This window comes from Syngnathus leptorhynchus, chromosome 12 (genome assembly GCF_054491065.1).
Source record: "Syngnathus leptorhynchus isolate UIUO chromosome 12, UIUO_Slep, whole genome shotgun sequence".
In the NCBI taxonomy this organism is placed as follows: Eukaryota; Metazoa; Chordata; class Actinopteri; order Syngnathiformes; family Syngnathidae; genus Syngnathus; species Syngnathus leptorhynchus.
Genome location: NC_141206.1, coordinates 3,170,308 through 3,194,381, shown reverse-complemented (window position 1 = coordinate 3,194,381; position 24,074 = coordinate 3,170,308). Strand labels below are relative to the sequence as shown.

The 24,074-nt window shown below is 38.9% G+C and overlaps 2 protein-coding genes across 6 annotated transcripts in view; both read right to left on the bottom strand.

Annotated features, from left to right (window-relative positions):
• whrna (whirlin a) overlaps nucleotides 1-7,760 on the bottom strand; it is a 75,562-nt gene extending 67,802 nt beyond the window's left edge. For all 4 annotated transcript variants that reach the window (XM_085925641.1, XM_085925642.1, XM_085925643.1 and 1 more), the window contains exon 1: nucleotides 6,407-7,760. In XM_085925641.1, coding sequence (XP_085781767.1) covers nucleotides 6,407-7,150 — 744 coding nt within the window. In that variant the 5' untranslated portion in view covers nucleotides 7,151-7,760. The remainder of the gene's footprint in view (nucleotides 1-6,406) is intronic.
• A 5,183-nt stretch (nucleotides 7,761-12,943) lies between these two features.
• On the bottom strand, nucleotides 12,944-23,956 carry man1b1a (mannosidase, alpha, class 1B, member 1a). 2 transcript variants are annotated; one of them, XM_085926618.1, is made up of 15 exons: nucleotides 23,764-23,956; nucleotides 23,592-23,682; nucleotides 22,577-22,715; nucleotides 21,361-21,469; nucleotides 21,002-21,153; nucleotides 20,587-20,717; nucleotides 20,319-20,437; nucleotides 19,821-20,012; nucleotides 18,724-18,872; nucleotides 18,167-18,355; nucleotides 17,524-17,714; nucleotides 17,319-17,439; nucleotides 16,877-17,071; nucleotides 16,463-16,594; nucleotides 12,944-15,338 (listed from the first exon to the last, which is right to left on the bottom strand). In XM_085926618.1, exons 3-15 carry the CDS (start codon nucleotides 22,679-22,681, stop codon nucleotides 15,129-15,131), a joined length of 1,995 nt encoding a protein of 664 aa, XP_085782744.1. In that variant the 5' UTR covers nucleotides 22,682-22,715; nucleotides 23,592-23,682; nucleotides 23,764-23,956; the 3' UTR covers nucleotides 12,944-15,128. The 2 variants fall into 2 exon arrangements, with proteins under 2 accessions (XP_085782744.1, XP_085782745.1); XM_085926619.1 differs by having other exon boundaries at nucleotides 23,592-23,956.
• Nucleotides 23,957-24,074: the final 118 nt, after the last annotated feature.

Below are 24,074 nucleotides of genomic sequence, written 5' to 3'. Positions count from 1 at the left end.
ATCCTCATTAATATTCAAAGCACAATATCTACAGTCTCATAATTGGGTGATGTTTAGGATGAGAAATATCCATCAAACGCAATTTATCCAGTAATCCTCTCTGAGGTCAGGGCAAGTTTTCTCCATCAATCTTCATTTAGTGACATATAGTCACTGAAAAGAAAGCATTATTAAACAACATTTTCACAATGTTGTGTTAATTTCCACCTGGGTATTTGATACTGTCCTTTTAAAATGATGAATCAAAAGGTCAATCATTTATGCCAGACAAAGGTGTTACATACGACAAAACCAAGGTTGAGTGTAACAATGGCTGTCATAGAAAAACTAATAACATACCAGTTAATGAAAAATGGGTGCATGATGGTGATGTACAGAATTATTGGATAAATAATTGAGAGATTATTCAGTTAAAAAATAACCTTTCCTCCCTTGTAGTATAAATACACTGAAGTAGATTGATTCTCATTGATTTTCTTTCCATTGTATTCCACTTACCCTTTACCACTCAACAGCACCTCCACCTTTAATTTGGCAATTAGAAATGTTGTCAACTGTCACTGATAATTGCAGATGTTATATTACTCCCCAGAGTACAAACATTCGGCACTTATGAACAGCAGTACCGAAATGAATGCATTCAGCCTTGCAATGAAATGAGTGCCTATCACAGGTGTTTCCATAGATGGACGGAGAGATGGATAGATGAACGTACGTACAGACGGACGTACGTACGTACGGACGGACAGACGTACAGACAGACGTACAGACAGACGTATAGACAGACGTACAGATAGACATACAGATAGATAGATAGATAGATAGATAGATAGATAGATAGATAGATAGATAGATAGATAGATAGATAGATAGATAGATAGATAGATAGATAGATAGATAGATAGATAGATAGATAGATAGATAGATAGATAGATAGATAGATAGATAGATAGATAGATAGATAGATAGATAGATAGATAGATAGATAGATAGATAGATAGATAGATAGATAGATAGATAGATAGATAGATAGATAGATAGATAGATAGATAGATAGATAGATAGATAGATAGATAGATAGATAGATAGATAGATAGATAGATAGATAGATAGATAGATAGATAAAGTAGCAATTATATACTCTAAATTCTCTGTGACCCTGAATGGATGATGTATGAACGGGTCCATTGGTTCAAATAATTTATACGAGGCACATTTTGCTCCCATTTTTCATCAAGTATGTAATGCCCTCCACAGGCAAACGAGTGACTCGTATCTTTTGGACACGGGTCACCGATTTGCTTCTGTCTGTAGTGACCATGTCACCTTTAATGAAATGATCCATGCATTTGGCATGAGGTATTCTGGATGTTGGGACTTGTTTAAAGGACTTGATAATTGAACAAGTGTGCACAATTAAAGAGCAATGAAAATGTGCAGCTGGTTCATGCAGAAAACTGCCACAGATGCCACATATTTTGAGGGAATTATTTGAATGGGAGGAAATTAGTGTTTTGTAAAGTTGAAAGATCAGCTTATTTTTCTCACAAAAGTCCGAATACATTTGAGGATTTTGGTAAAGCCCTTTCCAAATGTTTTTTTCACCACCTTGTGCCACGTCCTTATTTTTCTCTCTGTTGCAGTCCAACAGTATTGAATATTACTCTTGTGTCTACTCTTCACACACTTGATTTACAGGAGTAAAGAAGCAACAAAATATCTGTTAGTGTGATTAGAAACAACCTCCAGATTGAAAGTATGAATGTTTCAATATTTACCGGATGAGCAAAAAGGAAGTACAGAGGCTACACCATAAACTGCAATCCACTCCCAAGCAAATCAATTGAAAGCGAGAACTGGAATTAGCCCATAAATTGCATGCTTTAATAATTCTGGGGGCAGAGGAGTTTTATCTTCGTCTAAGACAAGGATAACCTTTGCCAAAGTGACAGAAAAGGCTACATTTTCATGGGCAAAAAATCTGCTCATAATCCAAAACATCAGATCATCTGTGAAACTCAACGGAGGTAATGTCACACTTTGGTCTTGCATGGCTTGCTCTGGAACAGGTTCATTAATCTTCATTAATGAAGAAAATGATGGTTGCAATGAAAAGAAAACTCAAAATAAAGTACGAATTGAAAGAAAGATGCAAGCAAACAGACTTCATTGTGGCGGCAAGGTAATGGCCCACAGCAAAATGGCTAAACAACAAATGACTTCATCAGCAGAAATAAGTGGAATGTATAAGACTGTCCAATTCCATTTTGACACTTAAAGCCTTTAGATATTGCATTTCATCCAAGAGGAGACTGAAGAGAGTAAGCCCAAAATGAAAAAAACTGAAAGATTGTGTTGAAAGCCTGGGAAAGTGACACAAAAGAAGTATACATTTGTTTTGCAATTAATATTGCCCGGGTGTACTGTATGTCTCTGTCGTACTAAATCAAGTAAATGTAAATGAGTAAATGTTAAAATGGCACAATGAAATGCTAAACAAGGAGTCACAACAACTATAATTTGACAAGGCTGACTAAATGATTCTTCATTTTCCTGATTCATCCATCAATTACGTTTATTTGAATACATCTGTCTCATCTTTTTTTCAACTGATGTTTATTCCAATAACGCTCACTATAATGAACTGTCTCACAAAAAATATATGGTGTGCCAAATGTGATCATACCAATGGAATGACAAAAGCAATAGCATCGCTTTACACTTGTTAATTTTAACAGTGTAACAGCATAAAAAATAAACATTGTTAATAGACTTGTTAAATCAGCAATACAAGCGTCTCAGCCCATTTAGTCATTTAAATATTTTCTCTCCTACTTGTTTAATTTGAGAAGGGTGTCATAGTTATGCTCTTCGGGTTTAACAATAATAAACTCCTGCATAAAGTGATGGTTTCAATTCAGTCTACAGTGGCACAAAAAAAGCCACCAATTGTGCAAGTTCTCCCACAAAAGATGAGAGATGCCTGGATTTTTTTTTTCCATTTCGTCTCTCATAGTTGAAGTATATATATATATACTGCAAAAAAAAAAAAAAAAGAATTTTAGAAGGAGGCGGCAAACACTGTTTCATAACACTGAACATGGGTGATTTTCAACTAAAAGCAGGTTGCTTTGCCCTTGGTGTTGTTTTCTGTATTAGCAAGGTCCAATGACAACTTCTTATACTACTTGCCTTGCTAGCTTGAACTTTTAATCACAGGGAAACTGCAGAAAGAACAAAAACAACCCATCCGTATAATTCGTCATTTATTTATTAATGATTTAGCGTTTTTACGGTGTATATTCTTACATTTTCAACTAGAAGCACTGGTTCAATAATTATAATTTGAAAACAATTACACATACACACTCTAACACCACCTCAGCCAAAGGAATGCAAGGATTTATTCTTTTGATTTCTCCATATTGTCTGTGGAATTCTACACTGCAAATTATATTTTAACTACTACTTATTAAGACAGGTGCAAGGAAAGTAAAGTATGGAACAATAGCTGAGCTTTGTCATAAATGATTCCAAATCTTGAAAAAAAAAAACTTCAAGAACACTAATATCATTTGGCATTCTATTCCTCACTACTGAGTCCCAATGTACACGGTTCTTAGACAAACATGTTGCACTAGAAACCAAAGATGTCTTGGTTCTCTATTGACTGTTAAAGTACAAAGAGAGCAGCTATAATCTCTTGAAGCCACATACTCTTGTTTCTCACACAAACAAGCGTTAGTCTGATGTTATAAAGCAGTCTACCTGGTTATAAACCTGCAGGGTATTGTCATGATGTCATCAGCAACAAGATGGACATTTTCTTCAGTGGGTGCAGAGTTGAGAGTAATGGACCTGCTTGGAGTCAGAGTTTAAGAGGTTAAAACGCCTATTGTTGCAAATGTCGGTAATGACGTTTTGTCTAAAAAGAGAAAGATTTTTTTTTTTTTTTTTAAATGTTGAGAAATAATGTCCTGCAGACTGATTTTATCTCTGGCAGTGTCTCTCTTTTGGCTGGCTGCCACACTGGCCACACAAATAAAAGCAGTAAGAACATAACAATGGTAGCACACTGTACTTTTAGAGCAATTGACTAACCACAGTTGAGACTGTGTTGTAAAATATGCAGCAGCAAAGCAAATCCTGGCATAAATATAAGGCCTCTGAAGTACCAGGTAAAGTTAGCAATATGTGGGAGTTGAATGTTTCATGTCGACACGTTTTACATAATCAGTGATGAGGATTGGCAGGAAAATGGGATTTGAGAAATTGCATTACAGGATTATTTATAGATATACAGTACGTATAATGCGCTACACATCACCTCATATCTTTTTCTGTCTCTGACATATCTGAGAAATAAAATGCCTTTTGGAGACCTCATTTACTCCAAAAGTAAGCATTTATAGCTGCTGTAATCAATTGTCAAGGGACCAAAGATGAGAAACCATTTTTGAAAATGTGAAGAAAATGCATGGATGGAACAGAACGAGTTCAGTCAATTTTCTTATATTAGTCTGCTGACTTGTGCAGTACGAAATCAACTTTATCACAGGTGCACAGGCACTGAAAGCATTAGTCTCGTGCATTGAAATGGAAGAAACCACTCTCATTATTATTCCATGCAATTCTTACCAATGAAAACCAGAGTACAACATGAAACATTTGAAGGTAAAAAAAATCCATTCATAATTAAGGTATACCGTATTTTCCGAACTATAAGGCGCACCTAAAAACCTAAAATTTTCTCAAAAGCCGTCAGTGCGCCTGATAGTCCGGTGCGCCTTATATGTGGACCAAATTCCTAAATTTAAACTGGCCCGAACCATTGTGTCATGAAATCAATCATAAGTAGTCGCTGAAGACTATGAATCATGAATCAAAAATACTATGGGTCATTATTTTGTGATTATAAAGTAATTTGTTGCATTCGAAGTTGAAATAAAAAAGATAAAATGGAGAATGATTTGATTTGTATTAAAAATCTGACATGATGCATTAATGGTGCGCCTTATAGTCCGCTGCGCCTTATATAAGAACAACGTTTTAAAATGGGCCAGTCATTGAAGGTGCGCCTTATAGTCCGGTGCACCTTATAGTCCGGAAAATACGGTACTGAAATTTGGTCACATATGACTCATTGATTGTGAAATGATTAGAAAACTAAAATCAGTTAGCATTAGAGCAAATGCTGCAAGGACAGGAATGCGCCACTTTGCATCTTTTAAAAAACTATCCCTCATTGTACAACGTCAGTCCAACATGAATGCTTCAACAATTTTAGGAACAACTATGTGTCTTTTACTGCCTGACCTTTCAAAGTGTGCAACGTCTGCTTGGCAAGTTCAGGCCTCTTTGGAAATTCACAGTTGACATTTGCATGGGGCGAAGTGCCGCTAAAAAATTGAATTCTTAAAATCCTCGATTAATGCCTAACACATAGCGCCAATGTGGCGCCCTAGGCGAGAGTTTAAATGGTGTACCCCTTCAATGACAATTTGCATATGCTTACGAAAGAAGTCCTAACATTCTCTTTAATTCCTTAAAGAACATCACACAATAGAAAATATAGAATGGATTTTTTTTTTTAGAATTCCATGACTGTTTCATTACTATCAAAGACATCATGCTGTTGCGGACATTTTGTCACTTTCAATTGAAAATGACATGCAGTTGCGCAAGGCTCAGGTAATGACCACTCACTGGTTATGTGACCCTCTCTTGCCCAAATTCTGGTGGAATAGGCTACAGTTCAACCATAATCCTAATGACAAGAAGCATTATAGATAGAAAAGGGATGGAAGGAAAATCCAAGCTAACAAGTGGCCGGAGTCTTTTAGAATTCCTATTATGAGACTATTTATCACATCTTGAAATAAATGTAAAACAATACTGCAAAGGTGATAACAATAACAGCCAATTGTGTTAAAGGAAGAAAGCAGGCATAGGAAGTTCCAAGTTCAGTACTTAGTACACCTAAAGCCAAGTTATTGACATTGGCTCCTTCTAAATCAATCAACACTGCACACAAATCAGCCACACTCTTTCATCATCTCATTTGCTAATGGCTTGTCTTTATGCTCACGGATAAATAGGCAAATGGTTTGGACCAAAGTTGTCACAGACTATATTGCGAACACTGTAAACGATGGATGAATGAATGGCCATAAACCCGCTTTCCTCCATACAAACATCCAAGCAAGCACATGTTTATATCACTACCATTTGCATTCAACTTGTGAGGTTGAATGACATCACTCACCAAACAACAATCGCCATCCAAACCTAATTAATTAGCTTAAACAAATTGGCATTTTGTCAGTTTCATGAACTCATTCAAGCTTTGTTAGAGAGAATGTGCATTTCAAAGTGCTGCCACCGAGATTCGTTCAAGGCAATTTACCTTGACTGCTTCAGCATGGGAAACGTTGTCAAAGACTTTATCGTTGACTTTCATGATCTGGTCCCCGATGCGGAGACCCTCTTTCTCCGCAAGGCTGCCCGGTTCCACTAGGGACACGTAAATACCTACTCCGTGCTCCGAACCACCACGGATACTGAAACCCAGGCCCTCGTTACTCTTATGCCGCTTCATTGTGACCTGCCGCAGCTCGCCGGGTGGCTCGTGGATAAAGTTCCTGCCCAGGAGCGGCACTAGGGGAGCTGTCCCGTCGCTGCTAGTGCTGAAGCTGTCCGGCGATCCGCGTAACGCGACCTGGAACTCGGCTGGATTGTCCTGGGAAAAGTGAGCCGGGGGAATCGGGTTGGCGTTGGGGAAGTGGCCCGGCGACGGCTCGGTTGTACCGTTGCTTGCAACTAAATCCGATTTCAGGTAGAGGCCCTCCGAGGTGTATTGCTCGAAAAGCAGCTGGTCAGAGCGGGGGATGACAAGCCGCAGCATGGGGAGAAGTTGTCGCTTGCTGGGCGCGTTGAGGATGACGTTCAGTGTCTGCACCAAGTCGTACACGTTGCGCTTGGAGTGGTAGACATTGAGGCAGTGTATGAACTGCTCTCTCTCGAAGTCGTTCAGCAGCAGGTTGAGCGCGTTGTGAAGCTTCTTCACGTTGGCGGAGAGCGTTCGCGCACTCGAGGCCACCGAGTTGGCCGAGGAGCTGAGCGACACGCGCTCCAGGTCGGTGGTGCTCATCCCGGCCGCGGTGCCACACCAGGTGCACGTTAGAGCGCAGGCGTTGCTGGATCCTGCCTCGGGACTACGCCGGCGTTTGGCATCGTGGGCGCAGGGGGGACGAGGTGCAGTCCGGCTAGAGCCACGTCTTCAAATGAAACTGCAATTCCCGAGGGGAAGGATGAACTTAACGAGCTCGACAAGCAACAACCTTGCACAAAGTTCGCCTCCTCGATGTCATTAGCCACTGTCTTGTTTTCCAGAGGGTCAGATGGCCAGCGAGTCAGTCCCCGCTTCTCTGGTGTCTGCCTCTTCGTAGACAACACCTGCTTCCAAGCGGAACGAACACCCAACCGCCAACCAACTTGACTGGATAAAATGGCTTCTACTATGGACGTTGAACGTGCAAAAAGTTCCAGCTTCTGTGTATTACTCCGTTTGTTGTAATTAGTTCCAAACAATGTCAAGATGGCAAAAAATAACTATCCGTCATGACTTCCCCACCAAAAATGAAGCGTGTAGGCAACAATTACCGGTGAGCTGCAGTTTGCTGCCTCCGCTTCCCACGCGTTACTACAGCGACCGAGTGGAGAATGTGTCGGTGACGGTGAATAGCTGAGCTGCCTGCTCTCAAGTCTCCGACGCTCCTATAAGGAAATGACGTAGTTTTAGGCTCGATTGGATTATTTATAGCCCACAGCGCACGCGCACGAATGACGGTCGCGAGATAAGCTATAAAGGACTCAATTAGGAGAACCATTTCTAAAATTAGCTCCTGTCTGAGCCGCTTTATTAGCGTTACACAATGCATCTTGACGTTATTTGCGCACTTGGGTTGACTATTGATTGGACCCGCTAGCGAGTGAATGAGTGAATAACAATAATTTGGTGTTTTTTTTTTTTTTTAATTGAGAATAAAAATAAAAAAAAAGGTTGAGATTGTGGGGAATCATAATCCCTTTTTAGTTTTAAAGCGGAGGTAGCAAAGTCCACACCTAAGAACAGGCATAGAATTCTGTAAATAGAAGAAGCTTTTTTTTTTCCAGAAGGCTACATAATACGACACACTTTTTAACCAGATGTATGACAATACCGAAATTCCAAATTTTAATCATACTGAGTTTCTATATTCGCATGTCATCTTGCATGTCATTCAAAATTAGGTCTGTGTATTCGCAGTTTTATTTTCTGTGCCCTCCCAACATATCTCATTTTTATTGGTTCTGAGCCAGCATAGTGCTACTTTGAACATTTTTCACAATGAAGAGTGACAGAGAAAAATGTGTCCTCTCAAACACATGATCAAGTTGATGAAACATATATGACATGCACGCACACACGCACACACTGATGACGCAGCATCAGAAAACATGTATAATCAGGAGCACTCAAGTCATTAATTACAAGTGTGACAGCTTTTCTCTGAGGCTTATGATACCACTTGATAGATATCCCATTACTTTATATGAGGCAGGGGTATCATTCTATTGGTAGGAGACGGCTTTATGAAGACTACGTGCTGCACGTTGCACTATCAATGTGTTTTTTCAAAGTGTGTAGTTTTTACAAACCATAGCCGAGTAAAGCAGTTGGCTGAGCGATAAACATCGTCAGTGTTGTTTTTATGATTGATAACCGAGCCACTTGAACTCATCACTCCATTGCAGCTTTAGGCTAAAACTCGATAAATAATCTCTTAAAGACTCAGACGGTAACTCAACTTGTGAAAGGCACACAATGTAAAGAGACCAAAAACTGCAGAAAACATTCAGTGAAAGATGAACCATCTGAGGAATGCAGATCAGATTAAATTTATCCGACGCATCAAATTGATTTTCTGGAGTTTTAAAGAAGTAGCTGATCCAAATTGTGGATCAATGTTTCTTTTGTGTCAATTGAGACACCAACCAAGGTTTTAAAGAGATTACAATCCAGTGCCTAGGAAAAGTAAATTGCTGCTAATACGACTACTAAAATATAATCTATCTATCTATCTATCTATCTATCTATCTATCTATCTATCTATCTATCTATCTATCTATCTATCTATCTATCTATCTATCTATCTATCTATCTATCTATCTATCTATCTATCTATCTATCTATCTATCTATCTATCTATCTATCTATCTATCTATCTATCTATCTATCTATCTATCTATCTATCTATCTGTCTGTCGGTCTGTCTGTCTATCGATATATAGATATAGATATATAGGTATAGAGATACATATTTACATATATACATTACATATATACATTACATATATATTTACATGTGTGTGTGTGTGTGTGTATGTGTACATATATACACATACAACACACACACAAATAGTGGCTGAGGTATATGGTGTCAAAAGACAGAACACATAAGGTTAAAGCTGAGTTGAGTGGAATCACACATTATTGGACTCTACCTTCAAAGAGATGCAAGTGACACAGTAGAATTATAAGCAAGGCAATGCAGCCCTCCCGAGCAGCCAAGATATATCCAAGTGCATTTTCACACAAAAAAATGGTGTACCTAAAGTCATTCCAAAGGAGGCTTATCAGTTAATGTAATCATGTTTTCAGTTTTTGTTTCTCATTTCCAAGACATTCGTGCTGTCTCTTTTCCTGTTTATGGTGGCTAATAAATAAATACCCACTGATGGCAATTTTTGCCAATCCAGAGAAAAGTGAGATTTTGTTTTTTCCAAATGAAGTGAATGTCATAGTTTTCTTTGAAATTGCTTTCAAGTTATTATAGAAGAAGGCCGCTGACAGTTGCGTGTTGTTTTAAGTATTGTTTTTCCAAAAATAGGCGGTTTGATGTCACTCATTGTCTTTGTGTAAACTGAATGTCATCAACCATGCCGTTTTGTGCGTGGTTGTCTGTTGTTATCATATTATTTGATGGCCATCATGAGTGCCAACATAACTCCCACATATTGCTTCCCCCTTAATTGTAACAACAATATGACAACTGCATAAGAGGGACATGCATTTGTTGCTCAGTGAGTGTGATAATTTAGGAATAGTTTCATCCTGAAAATTACAATTGATACTTTTGTGTTGAAGTAATTTCTATCATTTGCATTGCAGTCGCAATCGCATGCTATTAGAGATTAGAAAAGGTTGGCCTATATTTGAAATTATATTCCAAAAACAACTCATTTTGTACTGTCCTGGAACTGTTCAATATTTCCAAGTCACTTTAGTTCAAGAAAATTGTTTTGCATAAGAGGATACCTCCTTCCAACTTAATTAAAACATTTCATGTGAAGCTGTAATCATTCTGAACGCTTAACAAGGCTTATAGCATTCATCTAATAGGCTTAACTGTGTATGACTGAATGCTTAACTGAGTCATCAGTATTCCACAAATGGAAGCTCAATGGTCCATAAACAGGTGAGCTGTTAGTCATGTTTTCAAGTCAAATGTAAAACATACTTGCAGCCACAGCAGGTTGAATGTGTTAAACATTATTCTTAAATGACAAGCCCACAGATAATGGTAGCTTCATTTTGCATTACTAATTGTTTCACATCATGGGATTGAACCTGTGGTTTTGCTTTCTCATCCAATGATCATGCTAGTATTTATAGTACTGTATATTACATTGAAGGAATTAGAATTATTGTTACTCTATGGTGGGGTTAAAACAAAAACATCGACAAAAAACTCCACCTTCTTGTGTTTGTACTTGTTCTAAAGAGTAAGCCGACCACATAAGTGTGTGTGTGTGTGTGTGTGTGTGTGTGTGTGTGTGTGTGTGTGTGTGTGTGTGTGTGTGTTCTTACTAGCACAGCGCAGAGAGTTATGGAAGGACTGTCATAACGTTTAAGTTTCCTATGCAAACATGGACTCTCTCAGACCCAAACACACACACACACACACACACACACACACACACACACACACACACACACACACACACACACACACACACACACACACACACACACACGACTATCGTTGCAACCAGATGCAGACTCTCAAGGGACAGGTACCAATCATGAATCACTCCGCTGTTTAGTGTGTGTTAAAAGCACGTTTGCCCCCCAAGCTCTGCAAAATGACCTGCACTACATTTCTCACCGTGGTCGTTAAGCTGAGAAAGGACCACTTTTATAGTATTACCACTCTCTGGTTAGAGCAGATTCTGAAAATTAAATTGAAATAATTTTTAAGAACGATATATTTTTGGGACACTTGTTTGTTTATTTATACACACACACACGCTCGCATTTTTTTTGGGATACCTTTTGCTCTTGTTTAAGCACCTCCCACTTCTTACAGGCAGTGAAAAAATGCACCCAAGATTTTGCTCAAATGTAATAGGCCTATACATTTCCATCTTTATCTTCAGATGAGATGTTTGTTTATTCCCAGCATTTTAAAGAACTTCTATTTTCAATTTAGGAAGTAACATTTTATGCACTTTTTAACATTCTGACCACCAGGGTGTTTTCAATTGCTATTATTTACTTATCTGTATTGAGGGGGTATATTAAAATGACCTTTTATTTTTTATTTTTCAATGAAAAGTACTGCCTTGTAAGTGATTATGGCTGGTAGACTCATCTGTCACTACTAAATCCTTAATTCCATGTCTGTTCTTTTAATCCCTCACATGGGAGACAACAGTGTTGCAGTTGGCATTTTGCTGACTGATAACAACTCATGACACAGTCTGGTGCATGCCATCCTCTCTGCTGCTTCTTTGATAGATTCAACTCTCAGTGAACATGCTCTTGCTTTGCCATTTGAATTCCTGTGTTGAGGACATGAATTATTGTACAAAAGTGCATGTGTTTGATATTTGAGGTAACACTTAACCTACTAAAAATGTTATTGAAAATTAGTAGGAAACCATTCAAAAGGATTGGACAAGGGTGTCACACTAGTAGAAAGCACCACTCTTTCCCATTTTGTTGTTTTATTGTCCCGTTCATCAAATGGGCATATTCACAGCCCTTTTTTTTGCTCCAATTTGTTGGCCACAGCATACGGGTAGCTGCAGGGTTCTTGAAGAAAATCCCCCTAGACTCCTCCTGGGAAACAATTAGTTTCCGAAAACTTATTTTTTGTTTCCATCTGTGGGAGAGGTGCAGCTTTAAGCCTCGGGCAAAATCTGCCAGCCTAACCACAGACCATCATAGCACTTCCAACAGAGTATCCCACGGGTCATCAATAGCATAAACCTGAGAACTATGCCAAGCTAATTATGCGCAGACCATGTGAACGTGTTGGCTTAGATTTGCCACCTACGATGGAAATACTGTAAATCCCACACGTCCCGAAATAACGATACAAAAAAAAACAACTTCAGTGCTATTTGGACCAGCATTCCAAATAACACATGCAATGAAAGCAAAAGGCCCTATTCTACCGTTTGAATGAACGAACAGAACACCGACTTGTTCATCTTTTCTTTCTCAACATTTCTTGAATAAAACGAATGCATTAAGATGGGATCTAATCGTAGCTCATCATTGTTCATGCTCTAAATGATTTGCAATTCCAGTCTTGTCTGGACCAGGTCTAGTATCCATCCATCCATCCATCCATCCATCCATCCATCCATCCATCCATCCATCCATCCATCCATCCATCCATCCATCCATCCATCCATCCATCCATCCATCCATCCAATTTCCAGCTCAATCAATCAATCAATCAATCAATCAATCAATCAATCAATCAATCAATCAATCAATCAATCAATCAATCAATCAATCAATCATTCAACCAATCAATCAATCTCTCGCTCTCTCTCGTTCTCTCTCGCTCGCTCTCTCTATCGGCAAAATGAGAGTCTCTGGCACCACCTACTGTACACCATCTTAATTTTAATTAGGCTCCAAATATTGTACATGCTATGTGTACTCACTATATCATACAAAACAAACCGTACTACTCGTCTTGTAGGTAGAGGAAAAGCCGTGATGAGTGTTGGGAATCTGAAGGTGGAACACGTGGAAAAAAGGGGTAAAGTAACAAATCTGTGGTGTTAATTGTTTAAAGATTCTTTGTATTCTTCTTCAGGTATATATTAACATTTTCCATTGGAAGGTGAATTGCTTGGTGAGGATTCAATTAGGTGTAATGAGAAAATTACAGTCTTCTATGAATTAACGTAATAAAAGATTAAACGGCTAATTTAGTTTCAATCCCTTTGTCATTAGGATGTGTTGATAGGAAGTCATTTGGGTTTTTTGAGGACATCGCTGAGAGCTGGAAGAAATCAAAGTCTGGCAGTACTTTTTTTTTTTAAGCCCTATTTTTTCTTTTCCTAGATAACCGAGTATCCTGATTACTAACATTCTTAAATGTCATTATCTTCATTAACTGACACATTTGTTGAACAGTAACTCTCGAGGTGGATTGAAAACCTTAATAGTGTGGTGGTAAAAGATCACCATTTAATAGATCTATGTATTGTCTTTTAGGGATAATTAAATAAGAGCATGACAGTGTAAAATAAGTCATTGTAGAAGTGAAATTTATGTATATTTAATTAGGTTATTTACAATTTTCCCACAAAGTCAAAAACGTATCAATTATTAAGCAGACATTAGTTGCAGGTCAAATAGAAGGCATCTTGATGGAACAGAAAGAAGGTGCAAATATGGCAGTGGTTCTGATGTTAAAAGCGGAATGCTCAAACTTAAAATTGCTGTTGGAGCAGGAAATACAAATTCAAAATCATTTATACAAAATATGTACATTCACATTTTGTCACCTGCACACTACAATCAATAGAAAACAGCCAAACTGTGACTGCTGCCGCTTCATAAGCCTGCAGCAACAATACACGACGACAGAGATTCCATCAGGCACAGGATAGCGCACATTCAGTTATGTGGCTCAGTGTGTAGACCTCTGTTCAATCAGAACATGAGCAGATTGGATCTTCGCCATGAGAGGAGAACGTCTTAAGAAATGTTTTATACGTAGATGTCCTTGGCGCCTACGCTATTCAGGGGTGAGGTACAACCACTTGGGAATTGCTTTAAAGAGCAACAAAACTAATTTGAGAGTTTTCCATAATTCTTCACCTTAAACATGACTTTTGGGCAGTTTAAGTCTCCCCCACTGTTATGGGAGCCCTTTTCTGTCTTTGTATCCCTGTTCCTAGATGTGTTGCAGCAGGCATATAAAACATGCAGGAAGCCTCCAAAGTCAGAATTGCCCACCCTTGATCTGAATACTAACATTCCCAATATATATATAAATATTTTCAATTTGAAAATGAATTTTGCATCTACTTGGCTCTTTGTTGCTATTAGCAGTTCTTGGTGAGTAAACACATTCCCAGCTCTTTGGCATCCAGTATATCTTGGTGACATTCCAATACGACATGATTAACAAAGTGGACACACAAATCTTTCTTTCTTAAGCCTGCAAGGGTCGGTGACCCTTAAGTACAAAGCAGTTATTCATGTTCTTTGCACTATGTAAATACCTGTATGAATGAAATGGTTGGCTATCAACATTTTGCTACTTGAACTAGCTTTTGTACAATAAAGCCAGTTGGGTTTTTAGCAATGAACCTCACAATTCTGACAATTAGTGACTTAACAAATACAGCAGAGGATTTTGTCCAAAAGACTAACAAGTATTTCAGATTCAGGTTGCATACAAGAACTGACAGAAATCTGTTTAAATAGAAACTTCACAACCCTCTCATAGTCAAGAATCAAAAACACACTTGGTGTTCATACATACTACAAGAAGTATCAATGCCCCTCAGGGGATAAAGACCTTCCACATATGACAAACCCCAGGCCCACTTCCAAACCTTTTTATTTACAGCAGAGACCAGCTCAGTGCTTTTCCTTGAGAAATATTTCACAGAAATTCCTCCCCATGGAAAACCTACCAAAGCACTGGTAGCCTGCTCCCCCATGGGTCATTGACCAACACAGCAGTCCAGTAGCTTGACAGCGCACCTGGCTGAGGAACGCCAACAGTCTTACAAGGACTGAAGCAAATATCTCCTGTATGGTGCCATCACTTGGGTGGCGAGGGCCATATCGGAAGCGGGTGGGCCTCGGTGTTGAAGACATATTTGTCCAGACTGAGAAGATCCATGTCATCAGAAAAGAGCAGGTAGAAGTATTTCAATGTCTCACCCAGGAAGAAACTCTCCATTTTGTCTCTGGGCTCCAGGTTTTCAGGGTCACGGACATTGTTGATAGATGTGTAGCCTCCATCTGAAACCTATAAATAAGCAGGTTGGTGCTCAGGTGGCTCAAATGTATTTTTGTGACGAAATGAATGGGAAAAGATGCTTTGAGAATGAATACAAAAGGACATGAATACAAAATGTCCAGTAATAGAGCTGCCCTGCAGTTACTTGGTGATCACAAGATTTCACCCACCTAGTCCACAAAATCTGATGGGATAGGCTACAGCACGCCCACAATACTATTATATTCAACCTGATGGCGTGACGCGGCAACTTACACAGCCTACCAAAACTTTTGTTTTGACCAATCACGGCAACGTAAATGCTAAGCAGTTTAAGAAACACAAACCTCTTTTCCCAGCTAAAAATGTACACTCGCTGCTCTTCTTCCAAAAGGAAACGGTGAGTAACTGTGAGAACAGAATGAATTGCCGCGTCCGTGCATTCGTTCACTGGTTGTCGCAAAGTTTGATTGGTTGTTTTGTTTCCCCCGGCCATAGTGCTTGTTGATTTCCGCGCAGCCACATACCCCGCTCCCAAACACATTGTTGCTTTGTGATCGGTCCGTACCACCGGTGGCTCGGCTCAGAGAAAATAAGCAGGTTCAGTACAAGATTGGTACTGTGTTTTGGTGAACTCACAAATACTTTGGGAAATCAGTTTGCGAGCAAGGTGAACAATATACCAGATTGGCTCTAAAAAAAACTATAGTCTGTCTTTATGAAGGAGATATTTAAGTTTAAGTTCATATATGCATCTATTTTGAAGACTATCAGCTAAATACTCCAAAGTTCTCTAACCCTTGATTCATATGTATTATTATTATTAATCATTATTATTATGACTACATCATTATTATCAGCTGATCTGCTTAAGATAAGGGTTGGTTTGGAATGAGTAAAATAAATAAATAAATAAATAAATAATCTAGAAACATTTTGATGAAAACATAATTTGTTGACCAGTGTTATTTGTACTTTTAGATTCAAGCTCGTTCTGTAACCATTGTGTGGGTTTTGGTTTCATTAACAGAGGGCTACAGAGTATTTTGTGCTATTTTCTGTCTTCTGATAAATTATTTTGCTGTTAAGAAGTTTTAATGTACAAGGGATCTCTAAATTATTTTGGGAAGCCTGTAGCTGTTCATACATTTTACCTTGGTATACTTGTTGAAACTCTGCAGAATTTCCCATCCCCATTCTCTGTACTTGGGGTCCTTTGTGAATCTGTACATGTAGAACAGACTCTCCACTGTTTCTGGTCTCAGCAGGTTATGTCTGTCCGCAGGCTATATTAAAAAAAGACAACAGAACAGAAAAAAAGAAAAAACTGACGACACAGAAATCACAAAATAATATCAACTAGGAAGTCATGCAATGTTAATTATGCAAGAAAAATCTATACATCCTGTAGACCCTTCTTTTTTTTGCCCCCCAAAACAAAACTGGACGGCAAAAATATTGCAAATTGTGAAATGCAAGGTATTCAAAGAACTAAGACAGTAACTCTTAAGAGGACACCTTTTGAAAGGGCAAAATTAAAAAAAAAATTCAGGGATGTAAAACCTTACCTTGACATTAATGTCATTATTATCAGTGGCATGTAGGTTGAAATGCACAATCTCTGGGCTAAGTCCAGTCTCCATCTGTGTGTACATGTGGTGACAAGTCTCCATCAACTGTGAAGCTAAGTCCATGTGGTCCCCTGGAAGGTCATTGTGGGCTCCCAGTGCCAGGGTCCCGGGCAGGAAACATACCAGGTGGTCCTGAAAAAAAGAAGAATTTGATTGGAAGACAAGTAAAATATTTACAAGTTGATCAGTTTGAGTTTGACTCCAATGTATCCAATTAAAATCAATAGCTGGATAAGTGGCCCACCGAGATGTACAAAGTATTCATTGCTAAATACAATGACAAGGTAACACAAAGGTTTTCAAAACATAAATAAGAAGTTTTATACTATCCGAACAAGCAAAGTTTCAATATTTGGCACGTCTTTGTTTGCATTTCTACCATTTTGGGACTGAAGCGATTATGGGACAGCTCCCCAACAAAAGTCAATTTGCGTGGCCCCGTTTGTCTGACAAGGTGTTTTTTTACTCCATCGATTGCTTCAACGTAGTCTTCCAACAACCTGGCGGAATAAAAACAAGACCATCAAATTGATACTAATAGAATGTGTCTATTTTTATGTTCCATTGAAGATGTCCTCACTCACTCATCTTCAGTCTTGCCTCCCTGGAGCCACTGCTTGAGCAGGTATTCATAGTAGCTGTCTGCTCTGGCGCCCAATGTATAAATGCCTCTGTGAGAAAACTGCCCACTGTTGGTGTTGATGAACATTGGGATGAGACCATCATGTTTGCCCGGCAGCTTGTGGACCTGCCTCATTACCTCGTCTACGGCCTCCTGAAAAGGATTTTCATGTCACGAATACATAAGTGTATTAAAATAATAATAATCTGCTTCATGTCATCTACGTTTCCACATACCTTGCTGTTCAGATAAAGCCTGCTTTCCCACAGTCATAATAACAGCATGCCAAAATACAACTTGATTTCCCTTCCCTTTTAAATCTTTTTTTATTTTATAACAGTGACTGACTTGTTTTCTTCCCCAATCTAATTGTCAAATGGACCGCAGTGCATTTAATGCAACCCACTAAAGTATTAAGTTTCACAAAAAGTCTTTGGAGGGGAACATTTCATATTTCTTTGTAAATGGAACAGGGATAATATGCACCTACAATGCAAATAACATGTTTATATGACACTGCGTCAAGAGTCAAATTAGGTAATTCGAAACATGACACACATATCACAACACACACTACACCAGATTTGGTGTTCTGACTTTCTGACCTTGTACTGTGGGTCCTGAGTGAGACGGCTCAGCTCTCTGAATTCCAGCTGAATGCTTGTGACCTCAGCCATGGAACTATCAGTCGTCCATCGAGGCGGGTGAGCTGTTCCCTTCCCAATATTCACGTCAGAGAAAGGAATCTTAGAAGGTGTTTTGAAGGCAGGCATCAACCTGGACCCAAGGTCTTTCTGTAAGCAGCGCGGTCAAATTGAGTTTCTTGAAACCACAAGGTATGTCAGAAAAGCTGCAGGACTGGTATCACTAAAGACAAATTTCCAAACCAGACTACAAGATGGCCTGACAATTAATTTAACAATAACCCCCTACAGTTTCCTAGCCTTCTTTGCTACATCCTCAAGCAGTCCAGGAAGGATTCCTTTCAGGATTCTGTGCAACTGTGCTGTGGTTTGAAAGATATATTTTGTGACACCAGTCATGATAACTTTCTGATACAGCTTGTAATTCCTAAATAAATTACTTACAGTACTGTCAGTTGGCTTTTAACAAAAAAAGGCACCCGCTGAAAGAGAAAAGAGTTGCTTGCGGCATGACTCACAGCTTTATTCAGGAACAGCTGGTCTCCTGTTAGATGGTAGGTACTCAGCAGACCACCAAGGATACGAATGGTTGTCTCGAAAAGATTCACATCCACATTTTGGTTGAAAGAAAGCTTCTGCTCTATCCATTGCTTTGCCTCTGCAAACTCTGAACAAAAAAAAAAACAATGTCAAACTGAATGCCATCCAGAGATGTAAGAGGCTAAGATGAAAATAAAACAGTAAAGTTAGTACAGGGCTATAAGAGTGTGTGACGACATAACATTTGTGACGACGATAAAGTGTGTAAAGACAGATAACATTTATTGCAGGCACCTCAAGACCGTGGAGATGACATTGGACTTCAGCAGAGCTTGTACTTTCTAAGACAGCTCAGAAAGTTCAACCTGCCACAGGAGCTGCTAAAAACCTTCTACACTGCCATCATCCAGTTTACCCTCTTGTACCTCCATCACTGTCTGCTTTGGATCGGTCACCAAACAAAACAAGCACAGACTGCAACAGACAATTGGGTCTGCGGAAAAAATATAATCGGGACCAAGCTCCTATCTATCTAAGACTGCTACCTGTCCAGGACCAGGAAACGTGCAAGTATCATCTCCGCAGACCCTTCTCACCAAGGACAGCCTGTTCAAACTACTCCCCTCCGGACGGCGTTAGAGTGCTGTACGCCAAAACCTGCAGACACAGACACAGCTTCTTTCCCCAGGCTGTCGCTCTGATGAACTCTCACCACTCATAGAGACCCAGAGTCATGACTGTGCAATAACATCTTGTTCTCCTCACCAAAATATTGTTAGTTACCTGAATGTTGTCAGTCACTTAAATGTTGTACAGAGGCTGAGAACAACCAGAGTCAAATTCCCTGATTTGCATGCACAAACCCGGTCAATAAAGCTTATTTTGATTTAATTATGTCACATTTGATTTGCATGATGAACAAATTATAAACAATTGGAACAGTACAACCTGTCTTAACTTGTGCATTTAATGTCATCAAGATACTTGAATTATTCTTCACATCAAAACATTAATTTAGGAATTGTTCCACCTCAAAAAAATAGTTCACATGAAATATTTCCAGTTAACAAAGTACCTTCTTTCAGGCCCATAATCCACATGGTGTCCAGGGAATCAATGAGGGTCAAACCCAGACCAAACCACTCGCTAAACGACTTTGAGATAGGCTTGAGCTCATCGTGGCCCCAAGCGTAGTCTTTGTAGCCCTTCCATGCGTGTCTGAAGGCATCACGGACGGCCTCCAGTCTGTCCACACCTCCAGATTCACCTATAAACAAAAAGGCAGGAGGATAATAAGTCGATCCAGTCGTTGAGTCAGTTGTGCTGTATACCATGCAAGTAGCTGTGTGTGTTTTTTGGGATTAAAAAAAAAATACAGTGTGTGCGCACGGACACGCACGGACACGCACGGACACGCGCACGGACACGCGCACGGACACGCGCACGGACACGCGCGTGCACGCACAAATTTGGGGATAGGTTCTTATGTCAAAAACTTCCAGTTTCCTTAACATTAGTTTGGTCTCACGTTATCTTGTAGTAAGAATGCCAACAAAGAAAATTTGGCACTGACCAGTTGCTGGGACAGTAGCGGCTGAGATCGCTGGTACCGGGACGCCTGCAGCAACCTTCTCAATAGCGGAGGGTGGAGGCTCAGTGACCTGATCAGCTTCAATCATTGCTCCTCTCCAGCTGAATAAAAGAAAAAAAAAAACGTGTGCAGTTTTTTTAAAAGTGGGACTGTAAACTTTAAGTACCAGTAAAAATATGTTTCAATCACTGCAATGCAGCTTGCAAACACAATGGAATATAAGTAATCCTTTCATAGGCAAAAAGCCTACCTGACCAACTTTTTTTGCCTTTCTCCAATTTCCTCTTCATCTTGTACTTGTTCTTGTCTTCCCATGACAAAAGTGTGTGAAACATTTACATTTTTCTGAAGATTTGGTGGTCCTCTCTTTGGAATTCTTTTCTGTTGACATGCACAGCAAATGTTTTAATCCACTACACAAGCAGCACTTTTAAATTCGCTGTGGACATTGAAGGGGTGTAGGTTTTGCCTTTCTGTGCTCAGACCATATTAAAATATAGGGTGCAGGTTTTGTTTTTCTGTGCTCAGACCATATTAAAACATACGTACACATAAAAATGTCATTTGTACCTAATCAGTTACTTTACACACGTTCTGTGAGTGTGCATGTCCAGAAAAAGAGTTGCTATGGTTTCAAGGAACATATACATAGAAATGTTTCTCACATTTATGAGAGGTTTTTGAAAAATGACGATGTTTGGTCCTTTAGGGTCAGTCACAGAATGTGGACTCACAACTGGTTTAAGATTCAAATCAGGAAATGCACGCTTCAGCTCATCTTTATTCATTTCCAGCCAGTCTTCCTTTTTTGAAAAATCTAAAAACAGGCAAACAAACACATACATAACGTTTAGCTAAATTGGGATAGTGTGAATCAACCTTTTCTAAACCGCTAGCAAGAAATGGCAATTTTGGAGGATTAATCGTCATTAGCTATCTCAGTAAGGGCAAAATCCATCTGATTGTTTCCACTACTGCAACCGGATTACAGAGTGTGGTGTGCATTCAAAACAAGGCCACTCACCTGTTCTTGGTTTTGATATGTGGGAATAAGAGAGGAGTGCCAATACGAGAGTGAGAGCAAGGAGAAAGAGGATAAGGCTTCGCTGAAGTCGAGACAGCTGCTTCCATTTCTGTTGGCACGTAAACCAAGGTCGGGGTTCACTTATGTAACAAAACACTAAATTTTAAGATCAGCTAACATTGATTTATAATATGTACATTGTCTGCAGTAACTGCATCAAACCTGTCATTTATTGATAGTTCACACCTAACTGCATTATTCTTTTGCGATTTTCCTTATAGTTTGATGTTTATTATCATGGATTCCTTCTTCAGTCTAATCTTTAGTCAGTAGGTTGCATGTTTTGCTACCACATAAATATGCTGACATTTGATGCGGCACACTGAACAAAACGCCATTATCTTGTCTTTTGCATTTGGTGAGAGGGGAAATCCTTCTGACAGCCAAGTTGTCTGATTTGTACAAATGGTAAGGCAATGCATACTAAAATGTGTAACTCTTTCTACAATACAGTATATACATAAACAGATAAGACAAAGAATAAAATGTCAGATAAATACAGATCACAAACAAATAATTGCATTTTTTAAGCGGAAAAGGGTGCCTAAGGGCAAAGTTCTATTTGTTCAGTGAAGAACAAACAAACCAAGGTCTCTGACAGGAACCAGATTTTTTTTTTAGCTATAACTCAGCGATGCAAAATACTTGACTGACAGTCTTGTTTTAATGTCACATTTATGGGATCACATCTGCTCACACACAGTGCTATATATAGCGACGTTGTACAGATGAGTTTGTGTTAAAAATCAACATCAGCAAACAGAAAAGTGCGGTCTTGAGGCTATAGTGCAGGGTTAACTTAGCAGCGCAAATGAGAAAAATATCTAAAGTAACTAACATTTAGAAGTATAAATGGACGGAGTAACGTTTTGTTGGCACGACTATTATCTGTACCTATCCAGCTACTATCATTACCTCGTATATTTGGTCTATCTTTGCATGTCAAAATAATTTATTCCATGTCAAAATAATTTATTCCAGTCAAAAGTGTGATGATTGAAGACGCAAGTCCTAATTGAATAAATATTTTTAGTGTCCATGAAAACACGGCATCCAATCATAATAACGTTGATTGACATTGTGAAATAAACATAATATCAACCTACAATACATGAGCAGATGAGATATCTGTGTCCAGGTGAGTGTGTGTACCTACCCTCCAGTATGACTGTTTGCGGTGTTTCCCATTGTTATAAATGTGGCAGTTTGGATCAGTGAGTGTAAGCGAGATGAAGTCCTTTCTAGTTGATGGATGCATCATGTCATCAGTGAAGGGAAGATAGTGGTCATTGACACTGTATTCAGAGGACAAGAAGAAATGTTATTACCCTCAAAATTAAAAAATAAATTTCATATGTTCTGCAAAATCTTATCTGCTGGCTTAAGAGGGACGAGTACCATAACCAGCCCTAATTGAGTTATCGGCTGCCCTCTTGTGGCTGTTTGATCAGAAACAAGTAAAGATGAGAAGAATAGAAAGCTGCCATTTATCTCATGCAATTTTAAAGAAAATTGCTAGATGTTCGTATGTGTGTGTGTTTTTTTAATTATCGATCATTGTTTTTGGGAGAAAATATGTTTATCAAAAGTACTAATGGCACCACTATTTGCTATCAGCATCGGTGACGAATCAATAATTAAGATCTCGTAATGGTATTGGTTGAAAAACGTAACAAAAACAGCATGGGATCTTATTGACCCTCAGTTTGAAGTGTTAAGTGAACGCACAACAAAAACAATTGCATACTTTCAGGTGAGGAAAGTAGACACACTATTTGTTGCTATACCACAAAAGAAGTAAACTTTGTCTTGCATGAATTTATGTGGTGTGTGTGTGTGTGTGTGTGTGTGTGTGTGTGTGTGTGTGTGTGTGTGTGTGTGTGTGTGTGTGTGTGTGTATATGTGTATGTGTATATATATATATATATATATATATATATATATATATATATATAAAACCATATCAAACGCCAGTATCAACCACGAACTATCTGCTCATGCATTTTTATGCAGGATTTTACAACAATTTGTGTATTGCCTGATTTCCTTGACACATCATGTGCATTTTGCAGCATAAATGCACTGAGGTAAATCTAAAATGCCTGACACTGTGTTTCTCTTCTTTCCACGCGTCCACAAAGCCAGATAGGGTGGAATTTAAAGCCATTTACCTGAAATTCTTTTTGGCTTCTTACGTCGATATTGTTCTCTGGAAAGCTAACCAGCTACAAGATTAGCTAGCTGGCTAGCGGGGAGAGACTCCTACGACAAGAGACAGAAAAAAGAAAACTAACCGGCGAAGCTTAATCAATTAAATCCATAAATGTAACAGAAGACACTGACTTGTAAGTGAATAGTCATCACATTGAACAAAATATTTTGGGGAGAAATCCGCTATAAGGGAAACATAATGTGACGTCAAATCACGTGTCCATTTTCTTCTTCTTCTTCTTCGTTGGGGTTTAACGGCAGCTTGCATCCTATCAGTTGCATTGCCGCCCCTACTTTTTTTTTTTTTTTTTTTCACATTACAACTCTAAATTCTCCTCACCAGACCAGTGCTTTTTAAAAACTCAAAAAAACAGCGCTTACCCCTCCCACTTGACCCTACTTCCAGAATGGTTTTCACTGATACTCCCTCAAGCCCTTCTGTC

Bases quoted from the DNA above. Each gene is read 5' to 3' on its own strand.
- man1b1a (XM_085926619.1), bottom strand. From the start codon at position 22,681: ATGATGCATCCATCAACTAGAAAGGACTTCATCTCGCTTACACTCACT. The intron at 18,873-19,820 runs GTACTTTGTTAA...TTTTTTGTTCAG, and splicing joins GATTATGGGCCTGAAAGAAG to AGTTTGCAGAGGCAAAGCAA. The intron at 15,339-16,462 runs GTAAAATGTATG...GCTTATTTATAG, and splicing joins GTTTCAACAAGTATACCAAG to GTTTCAGATGGAGGCTACAC.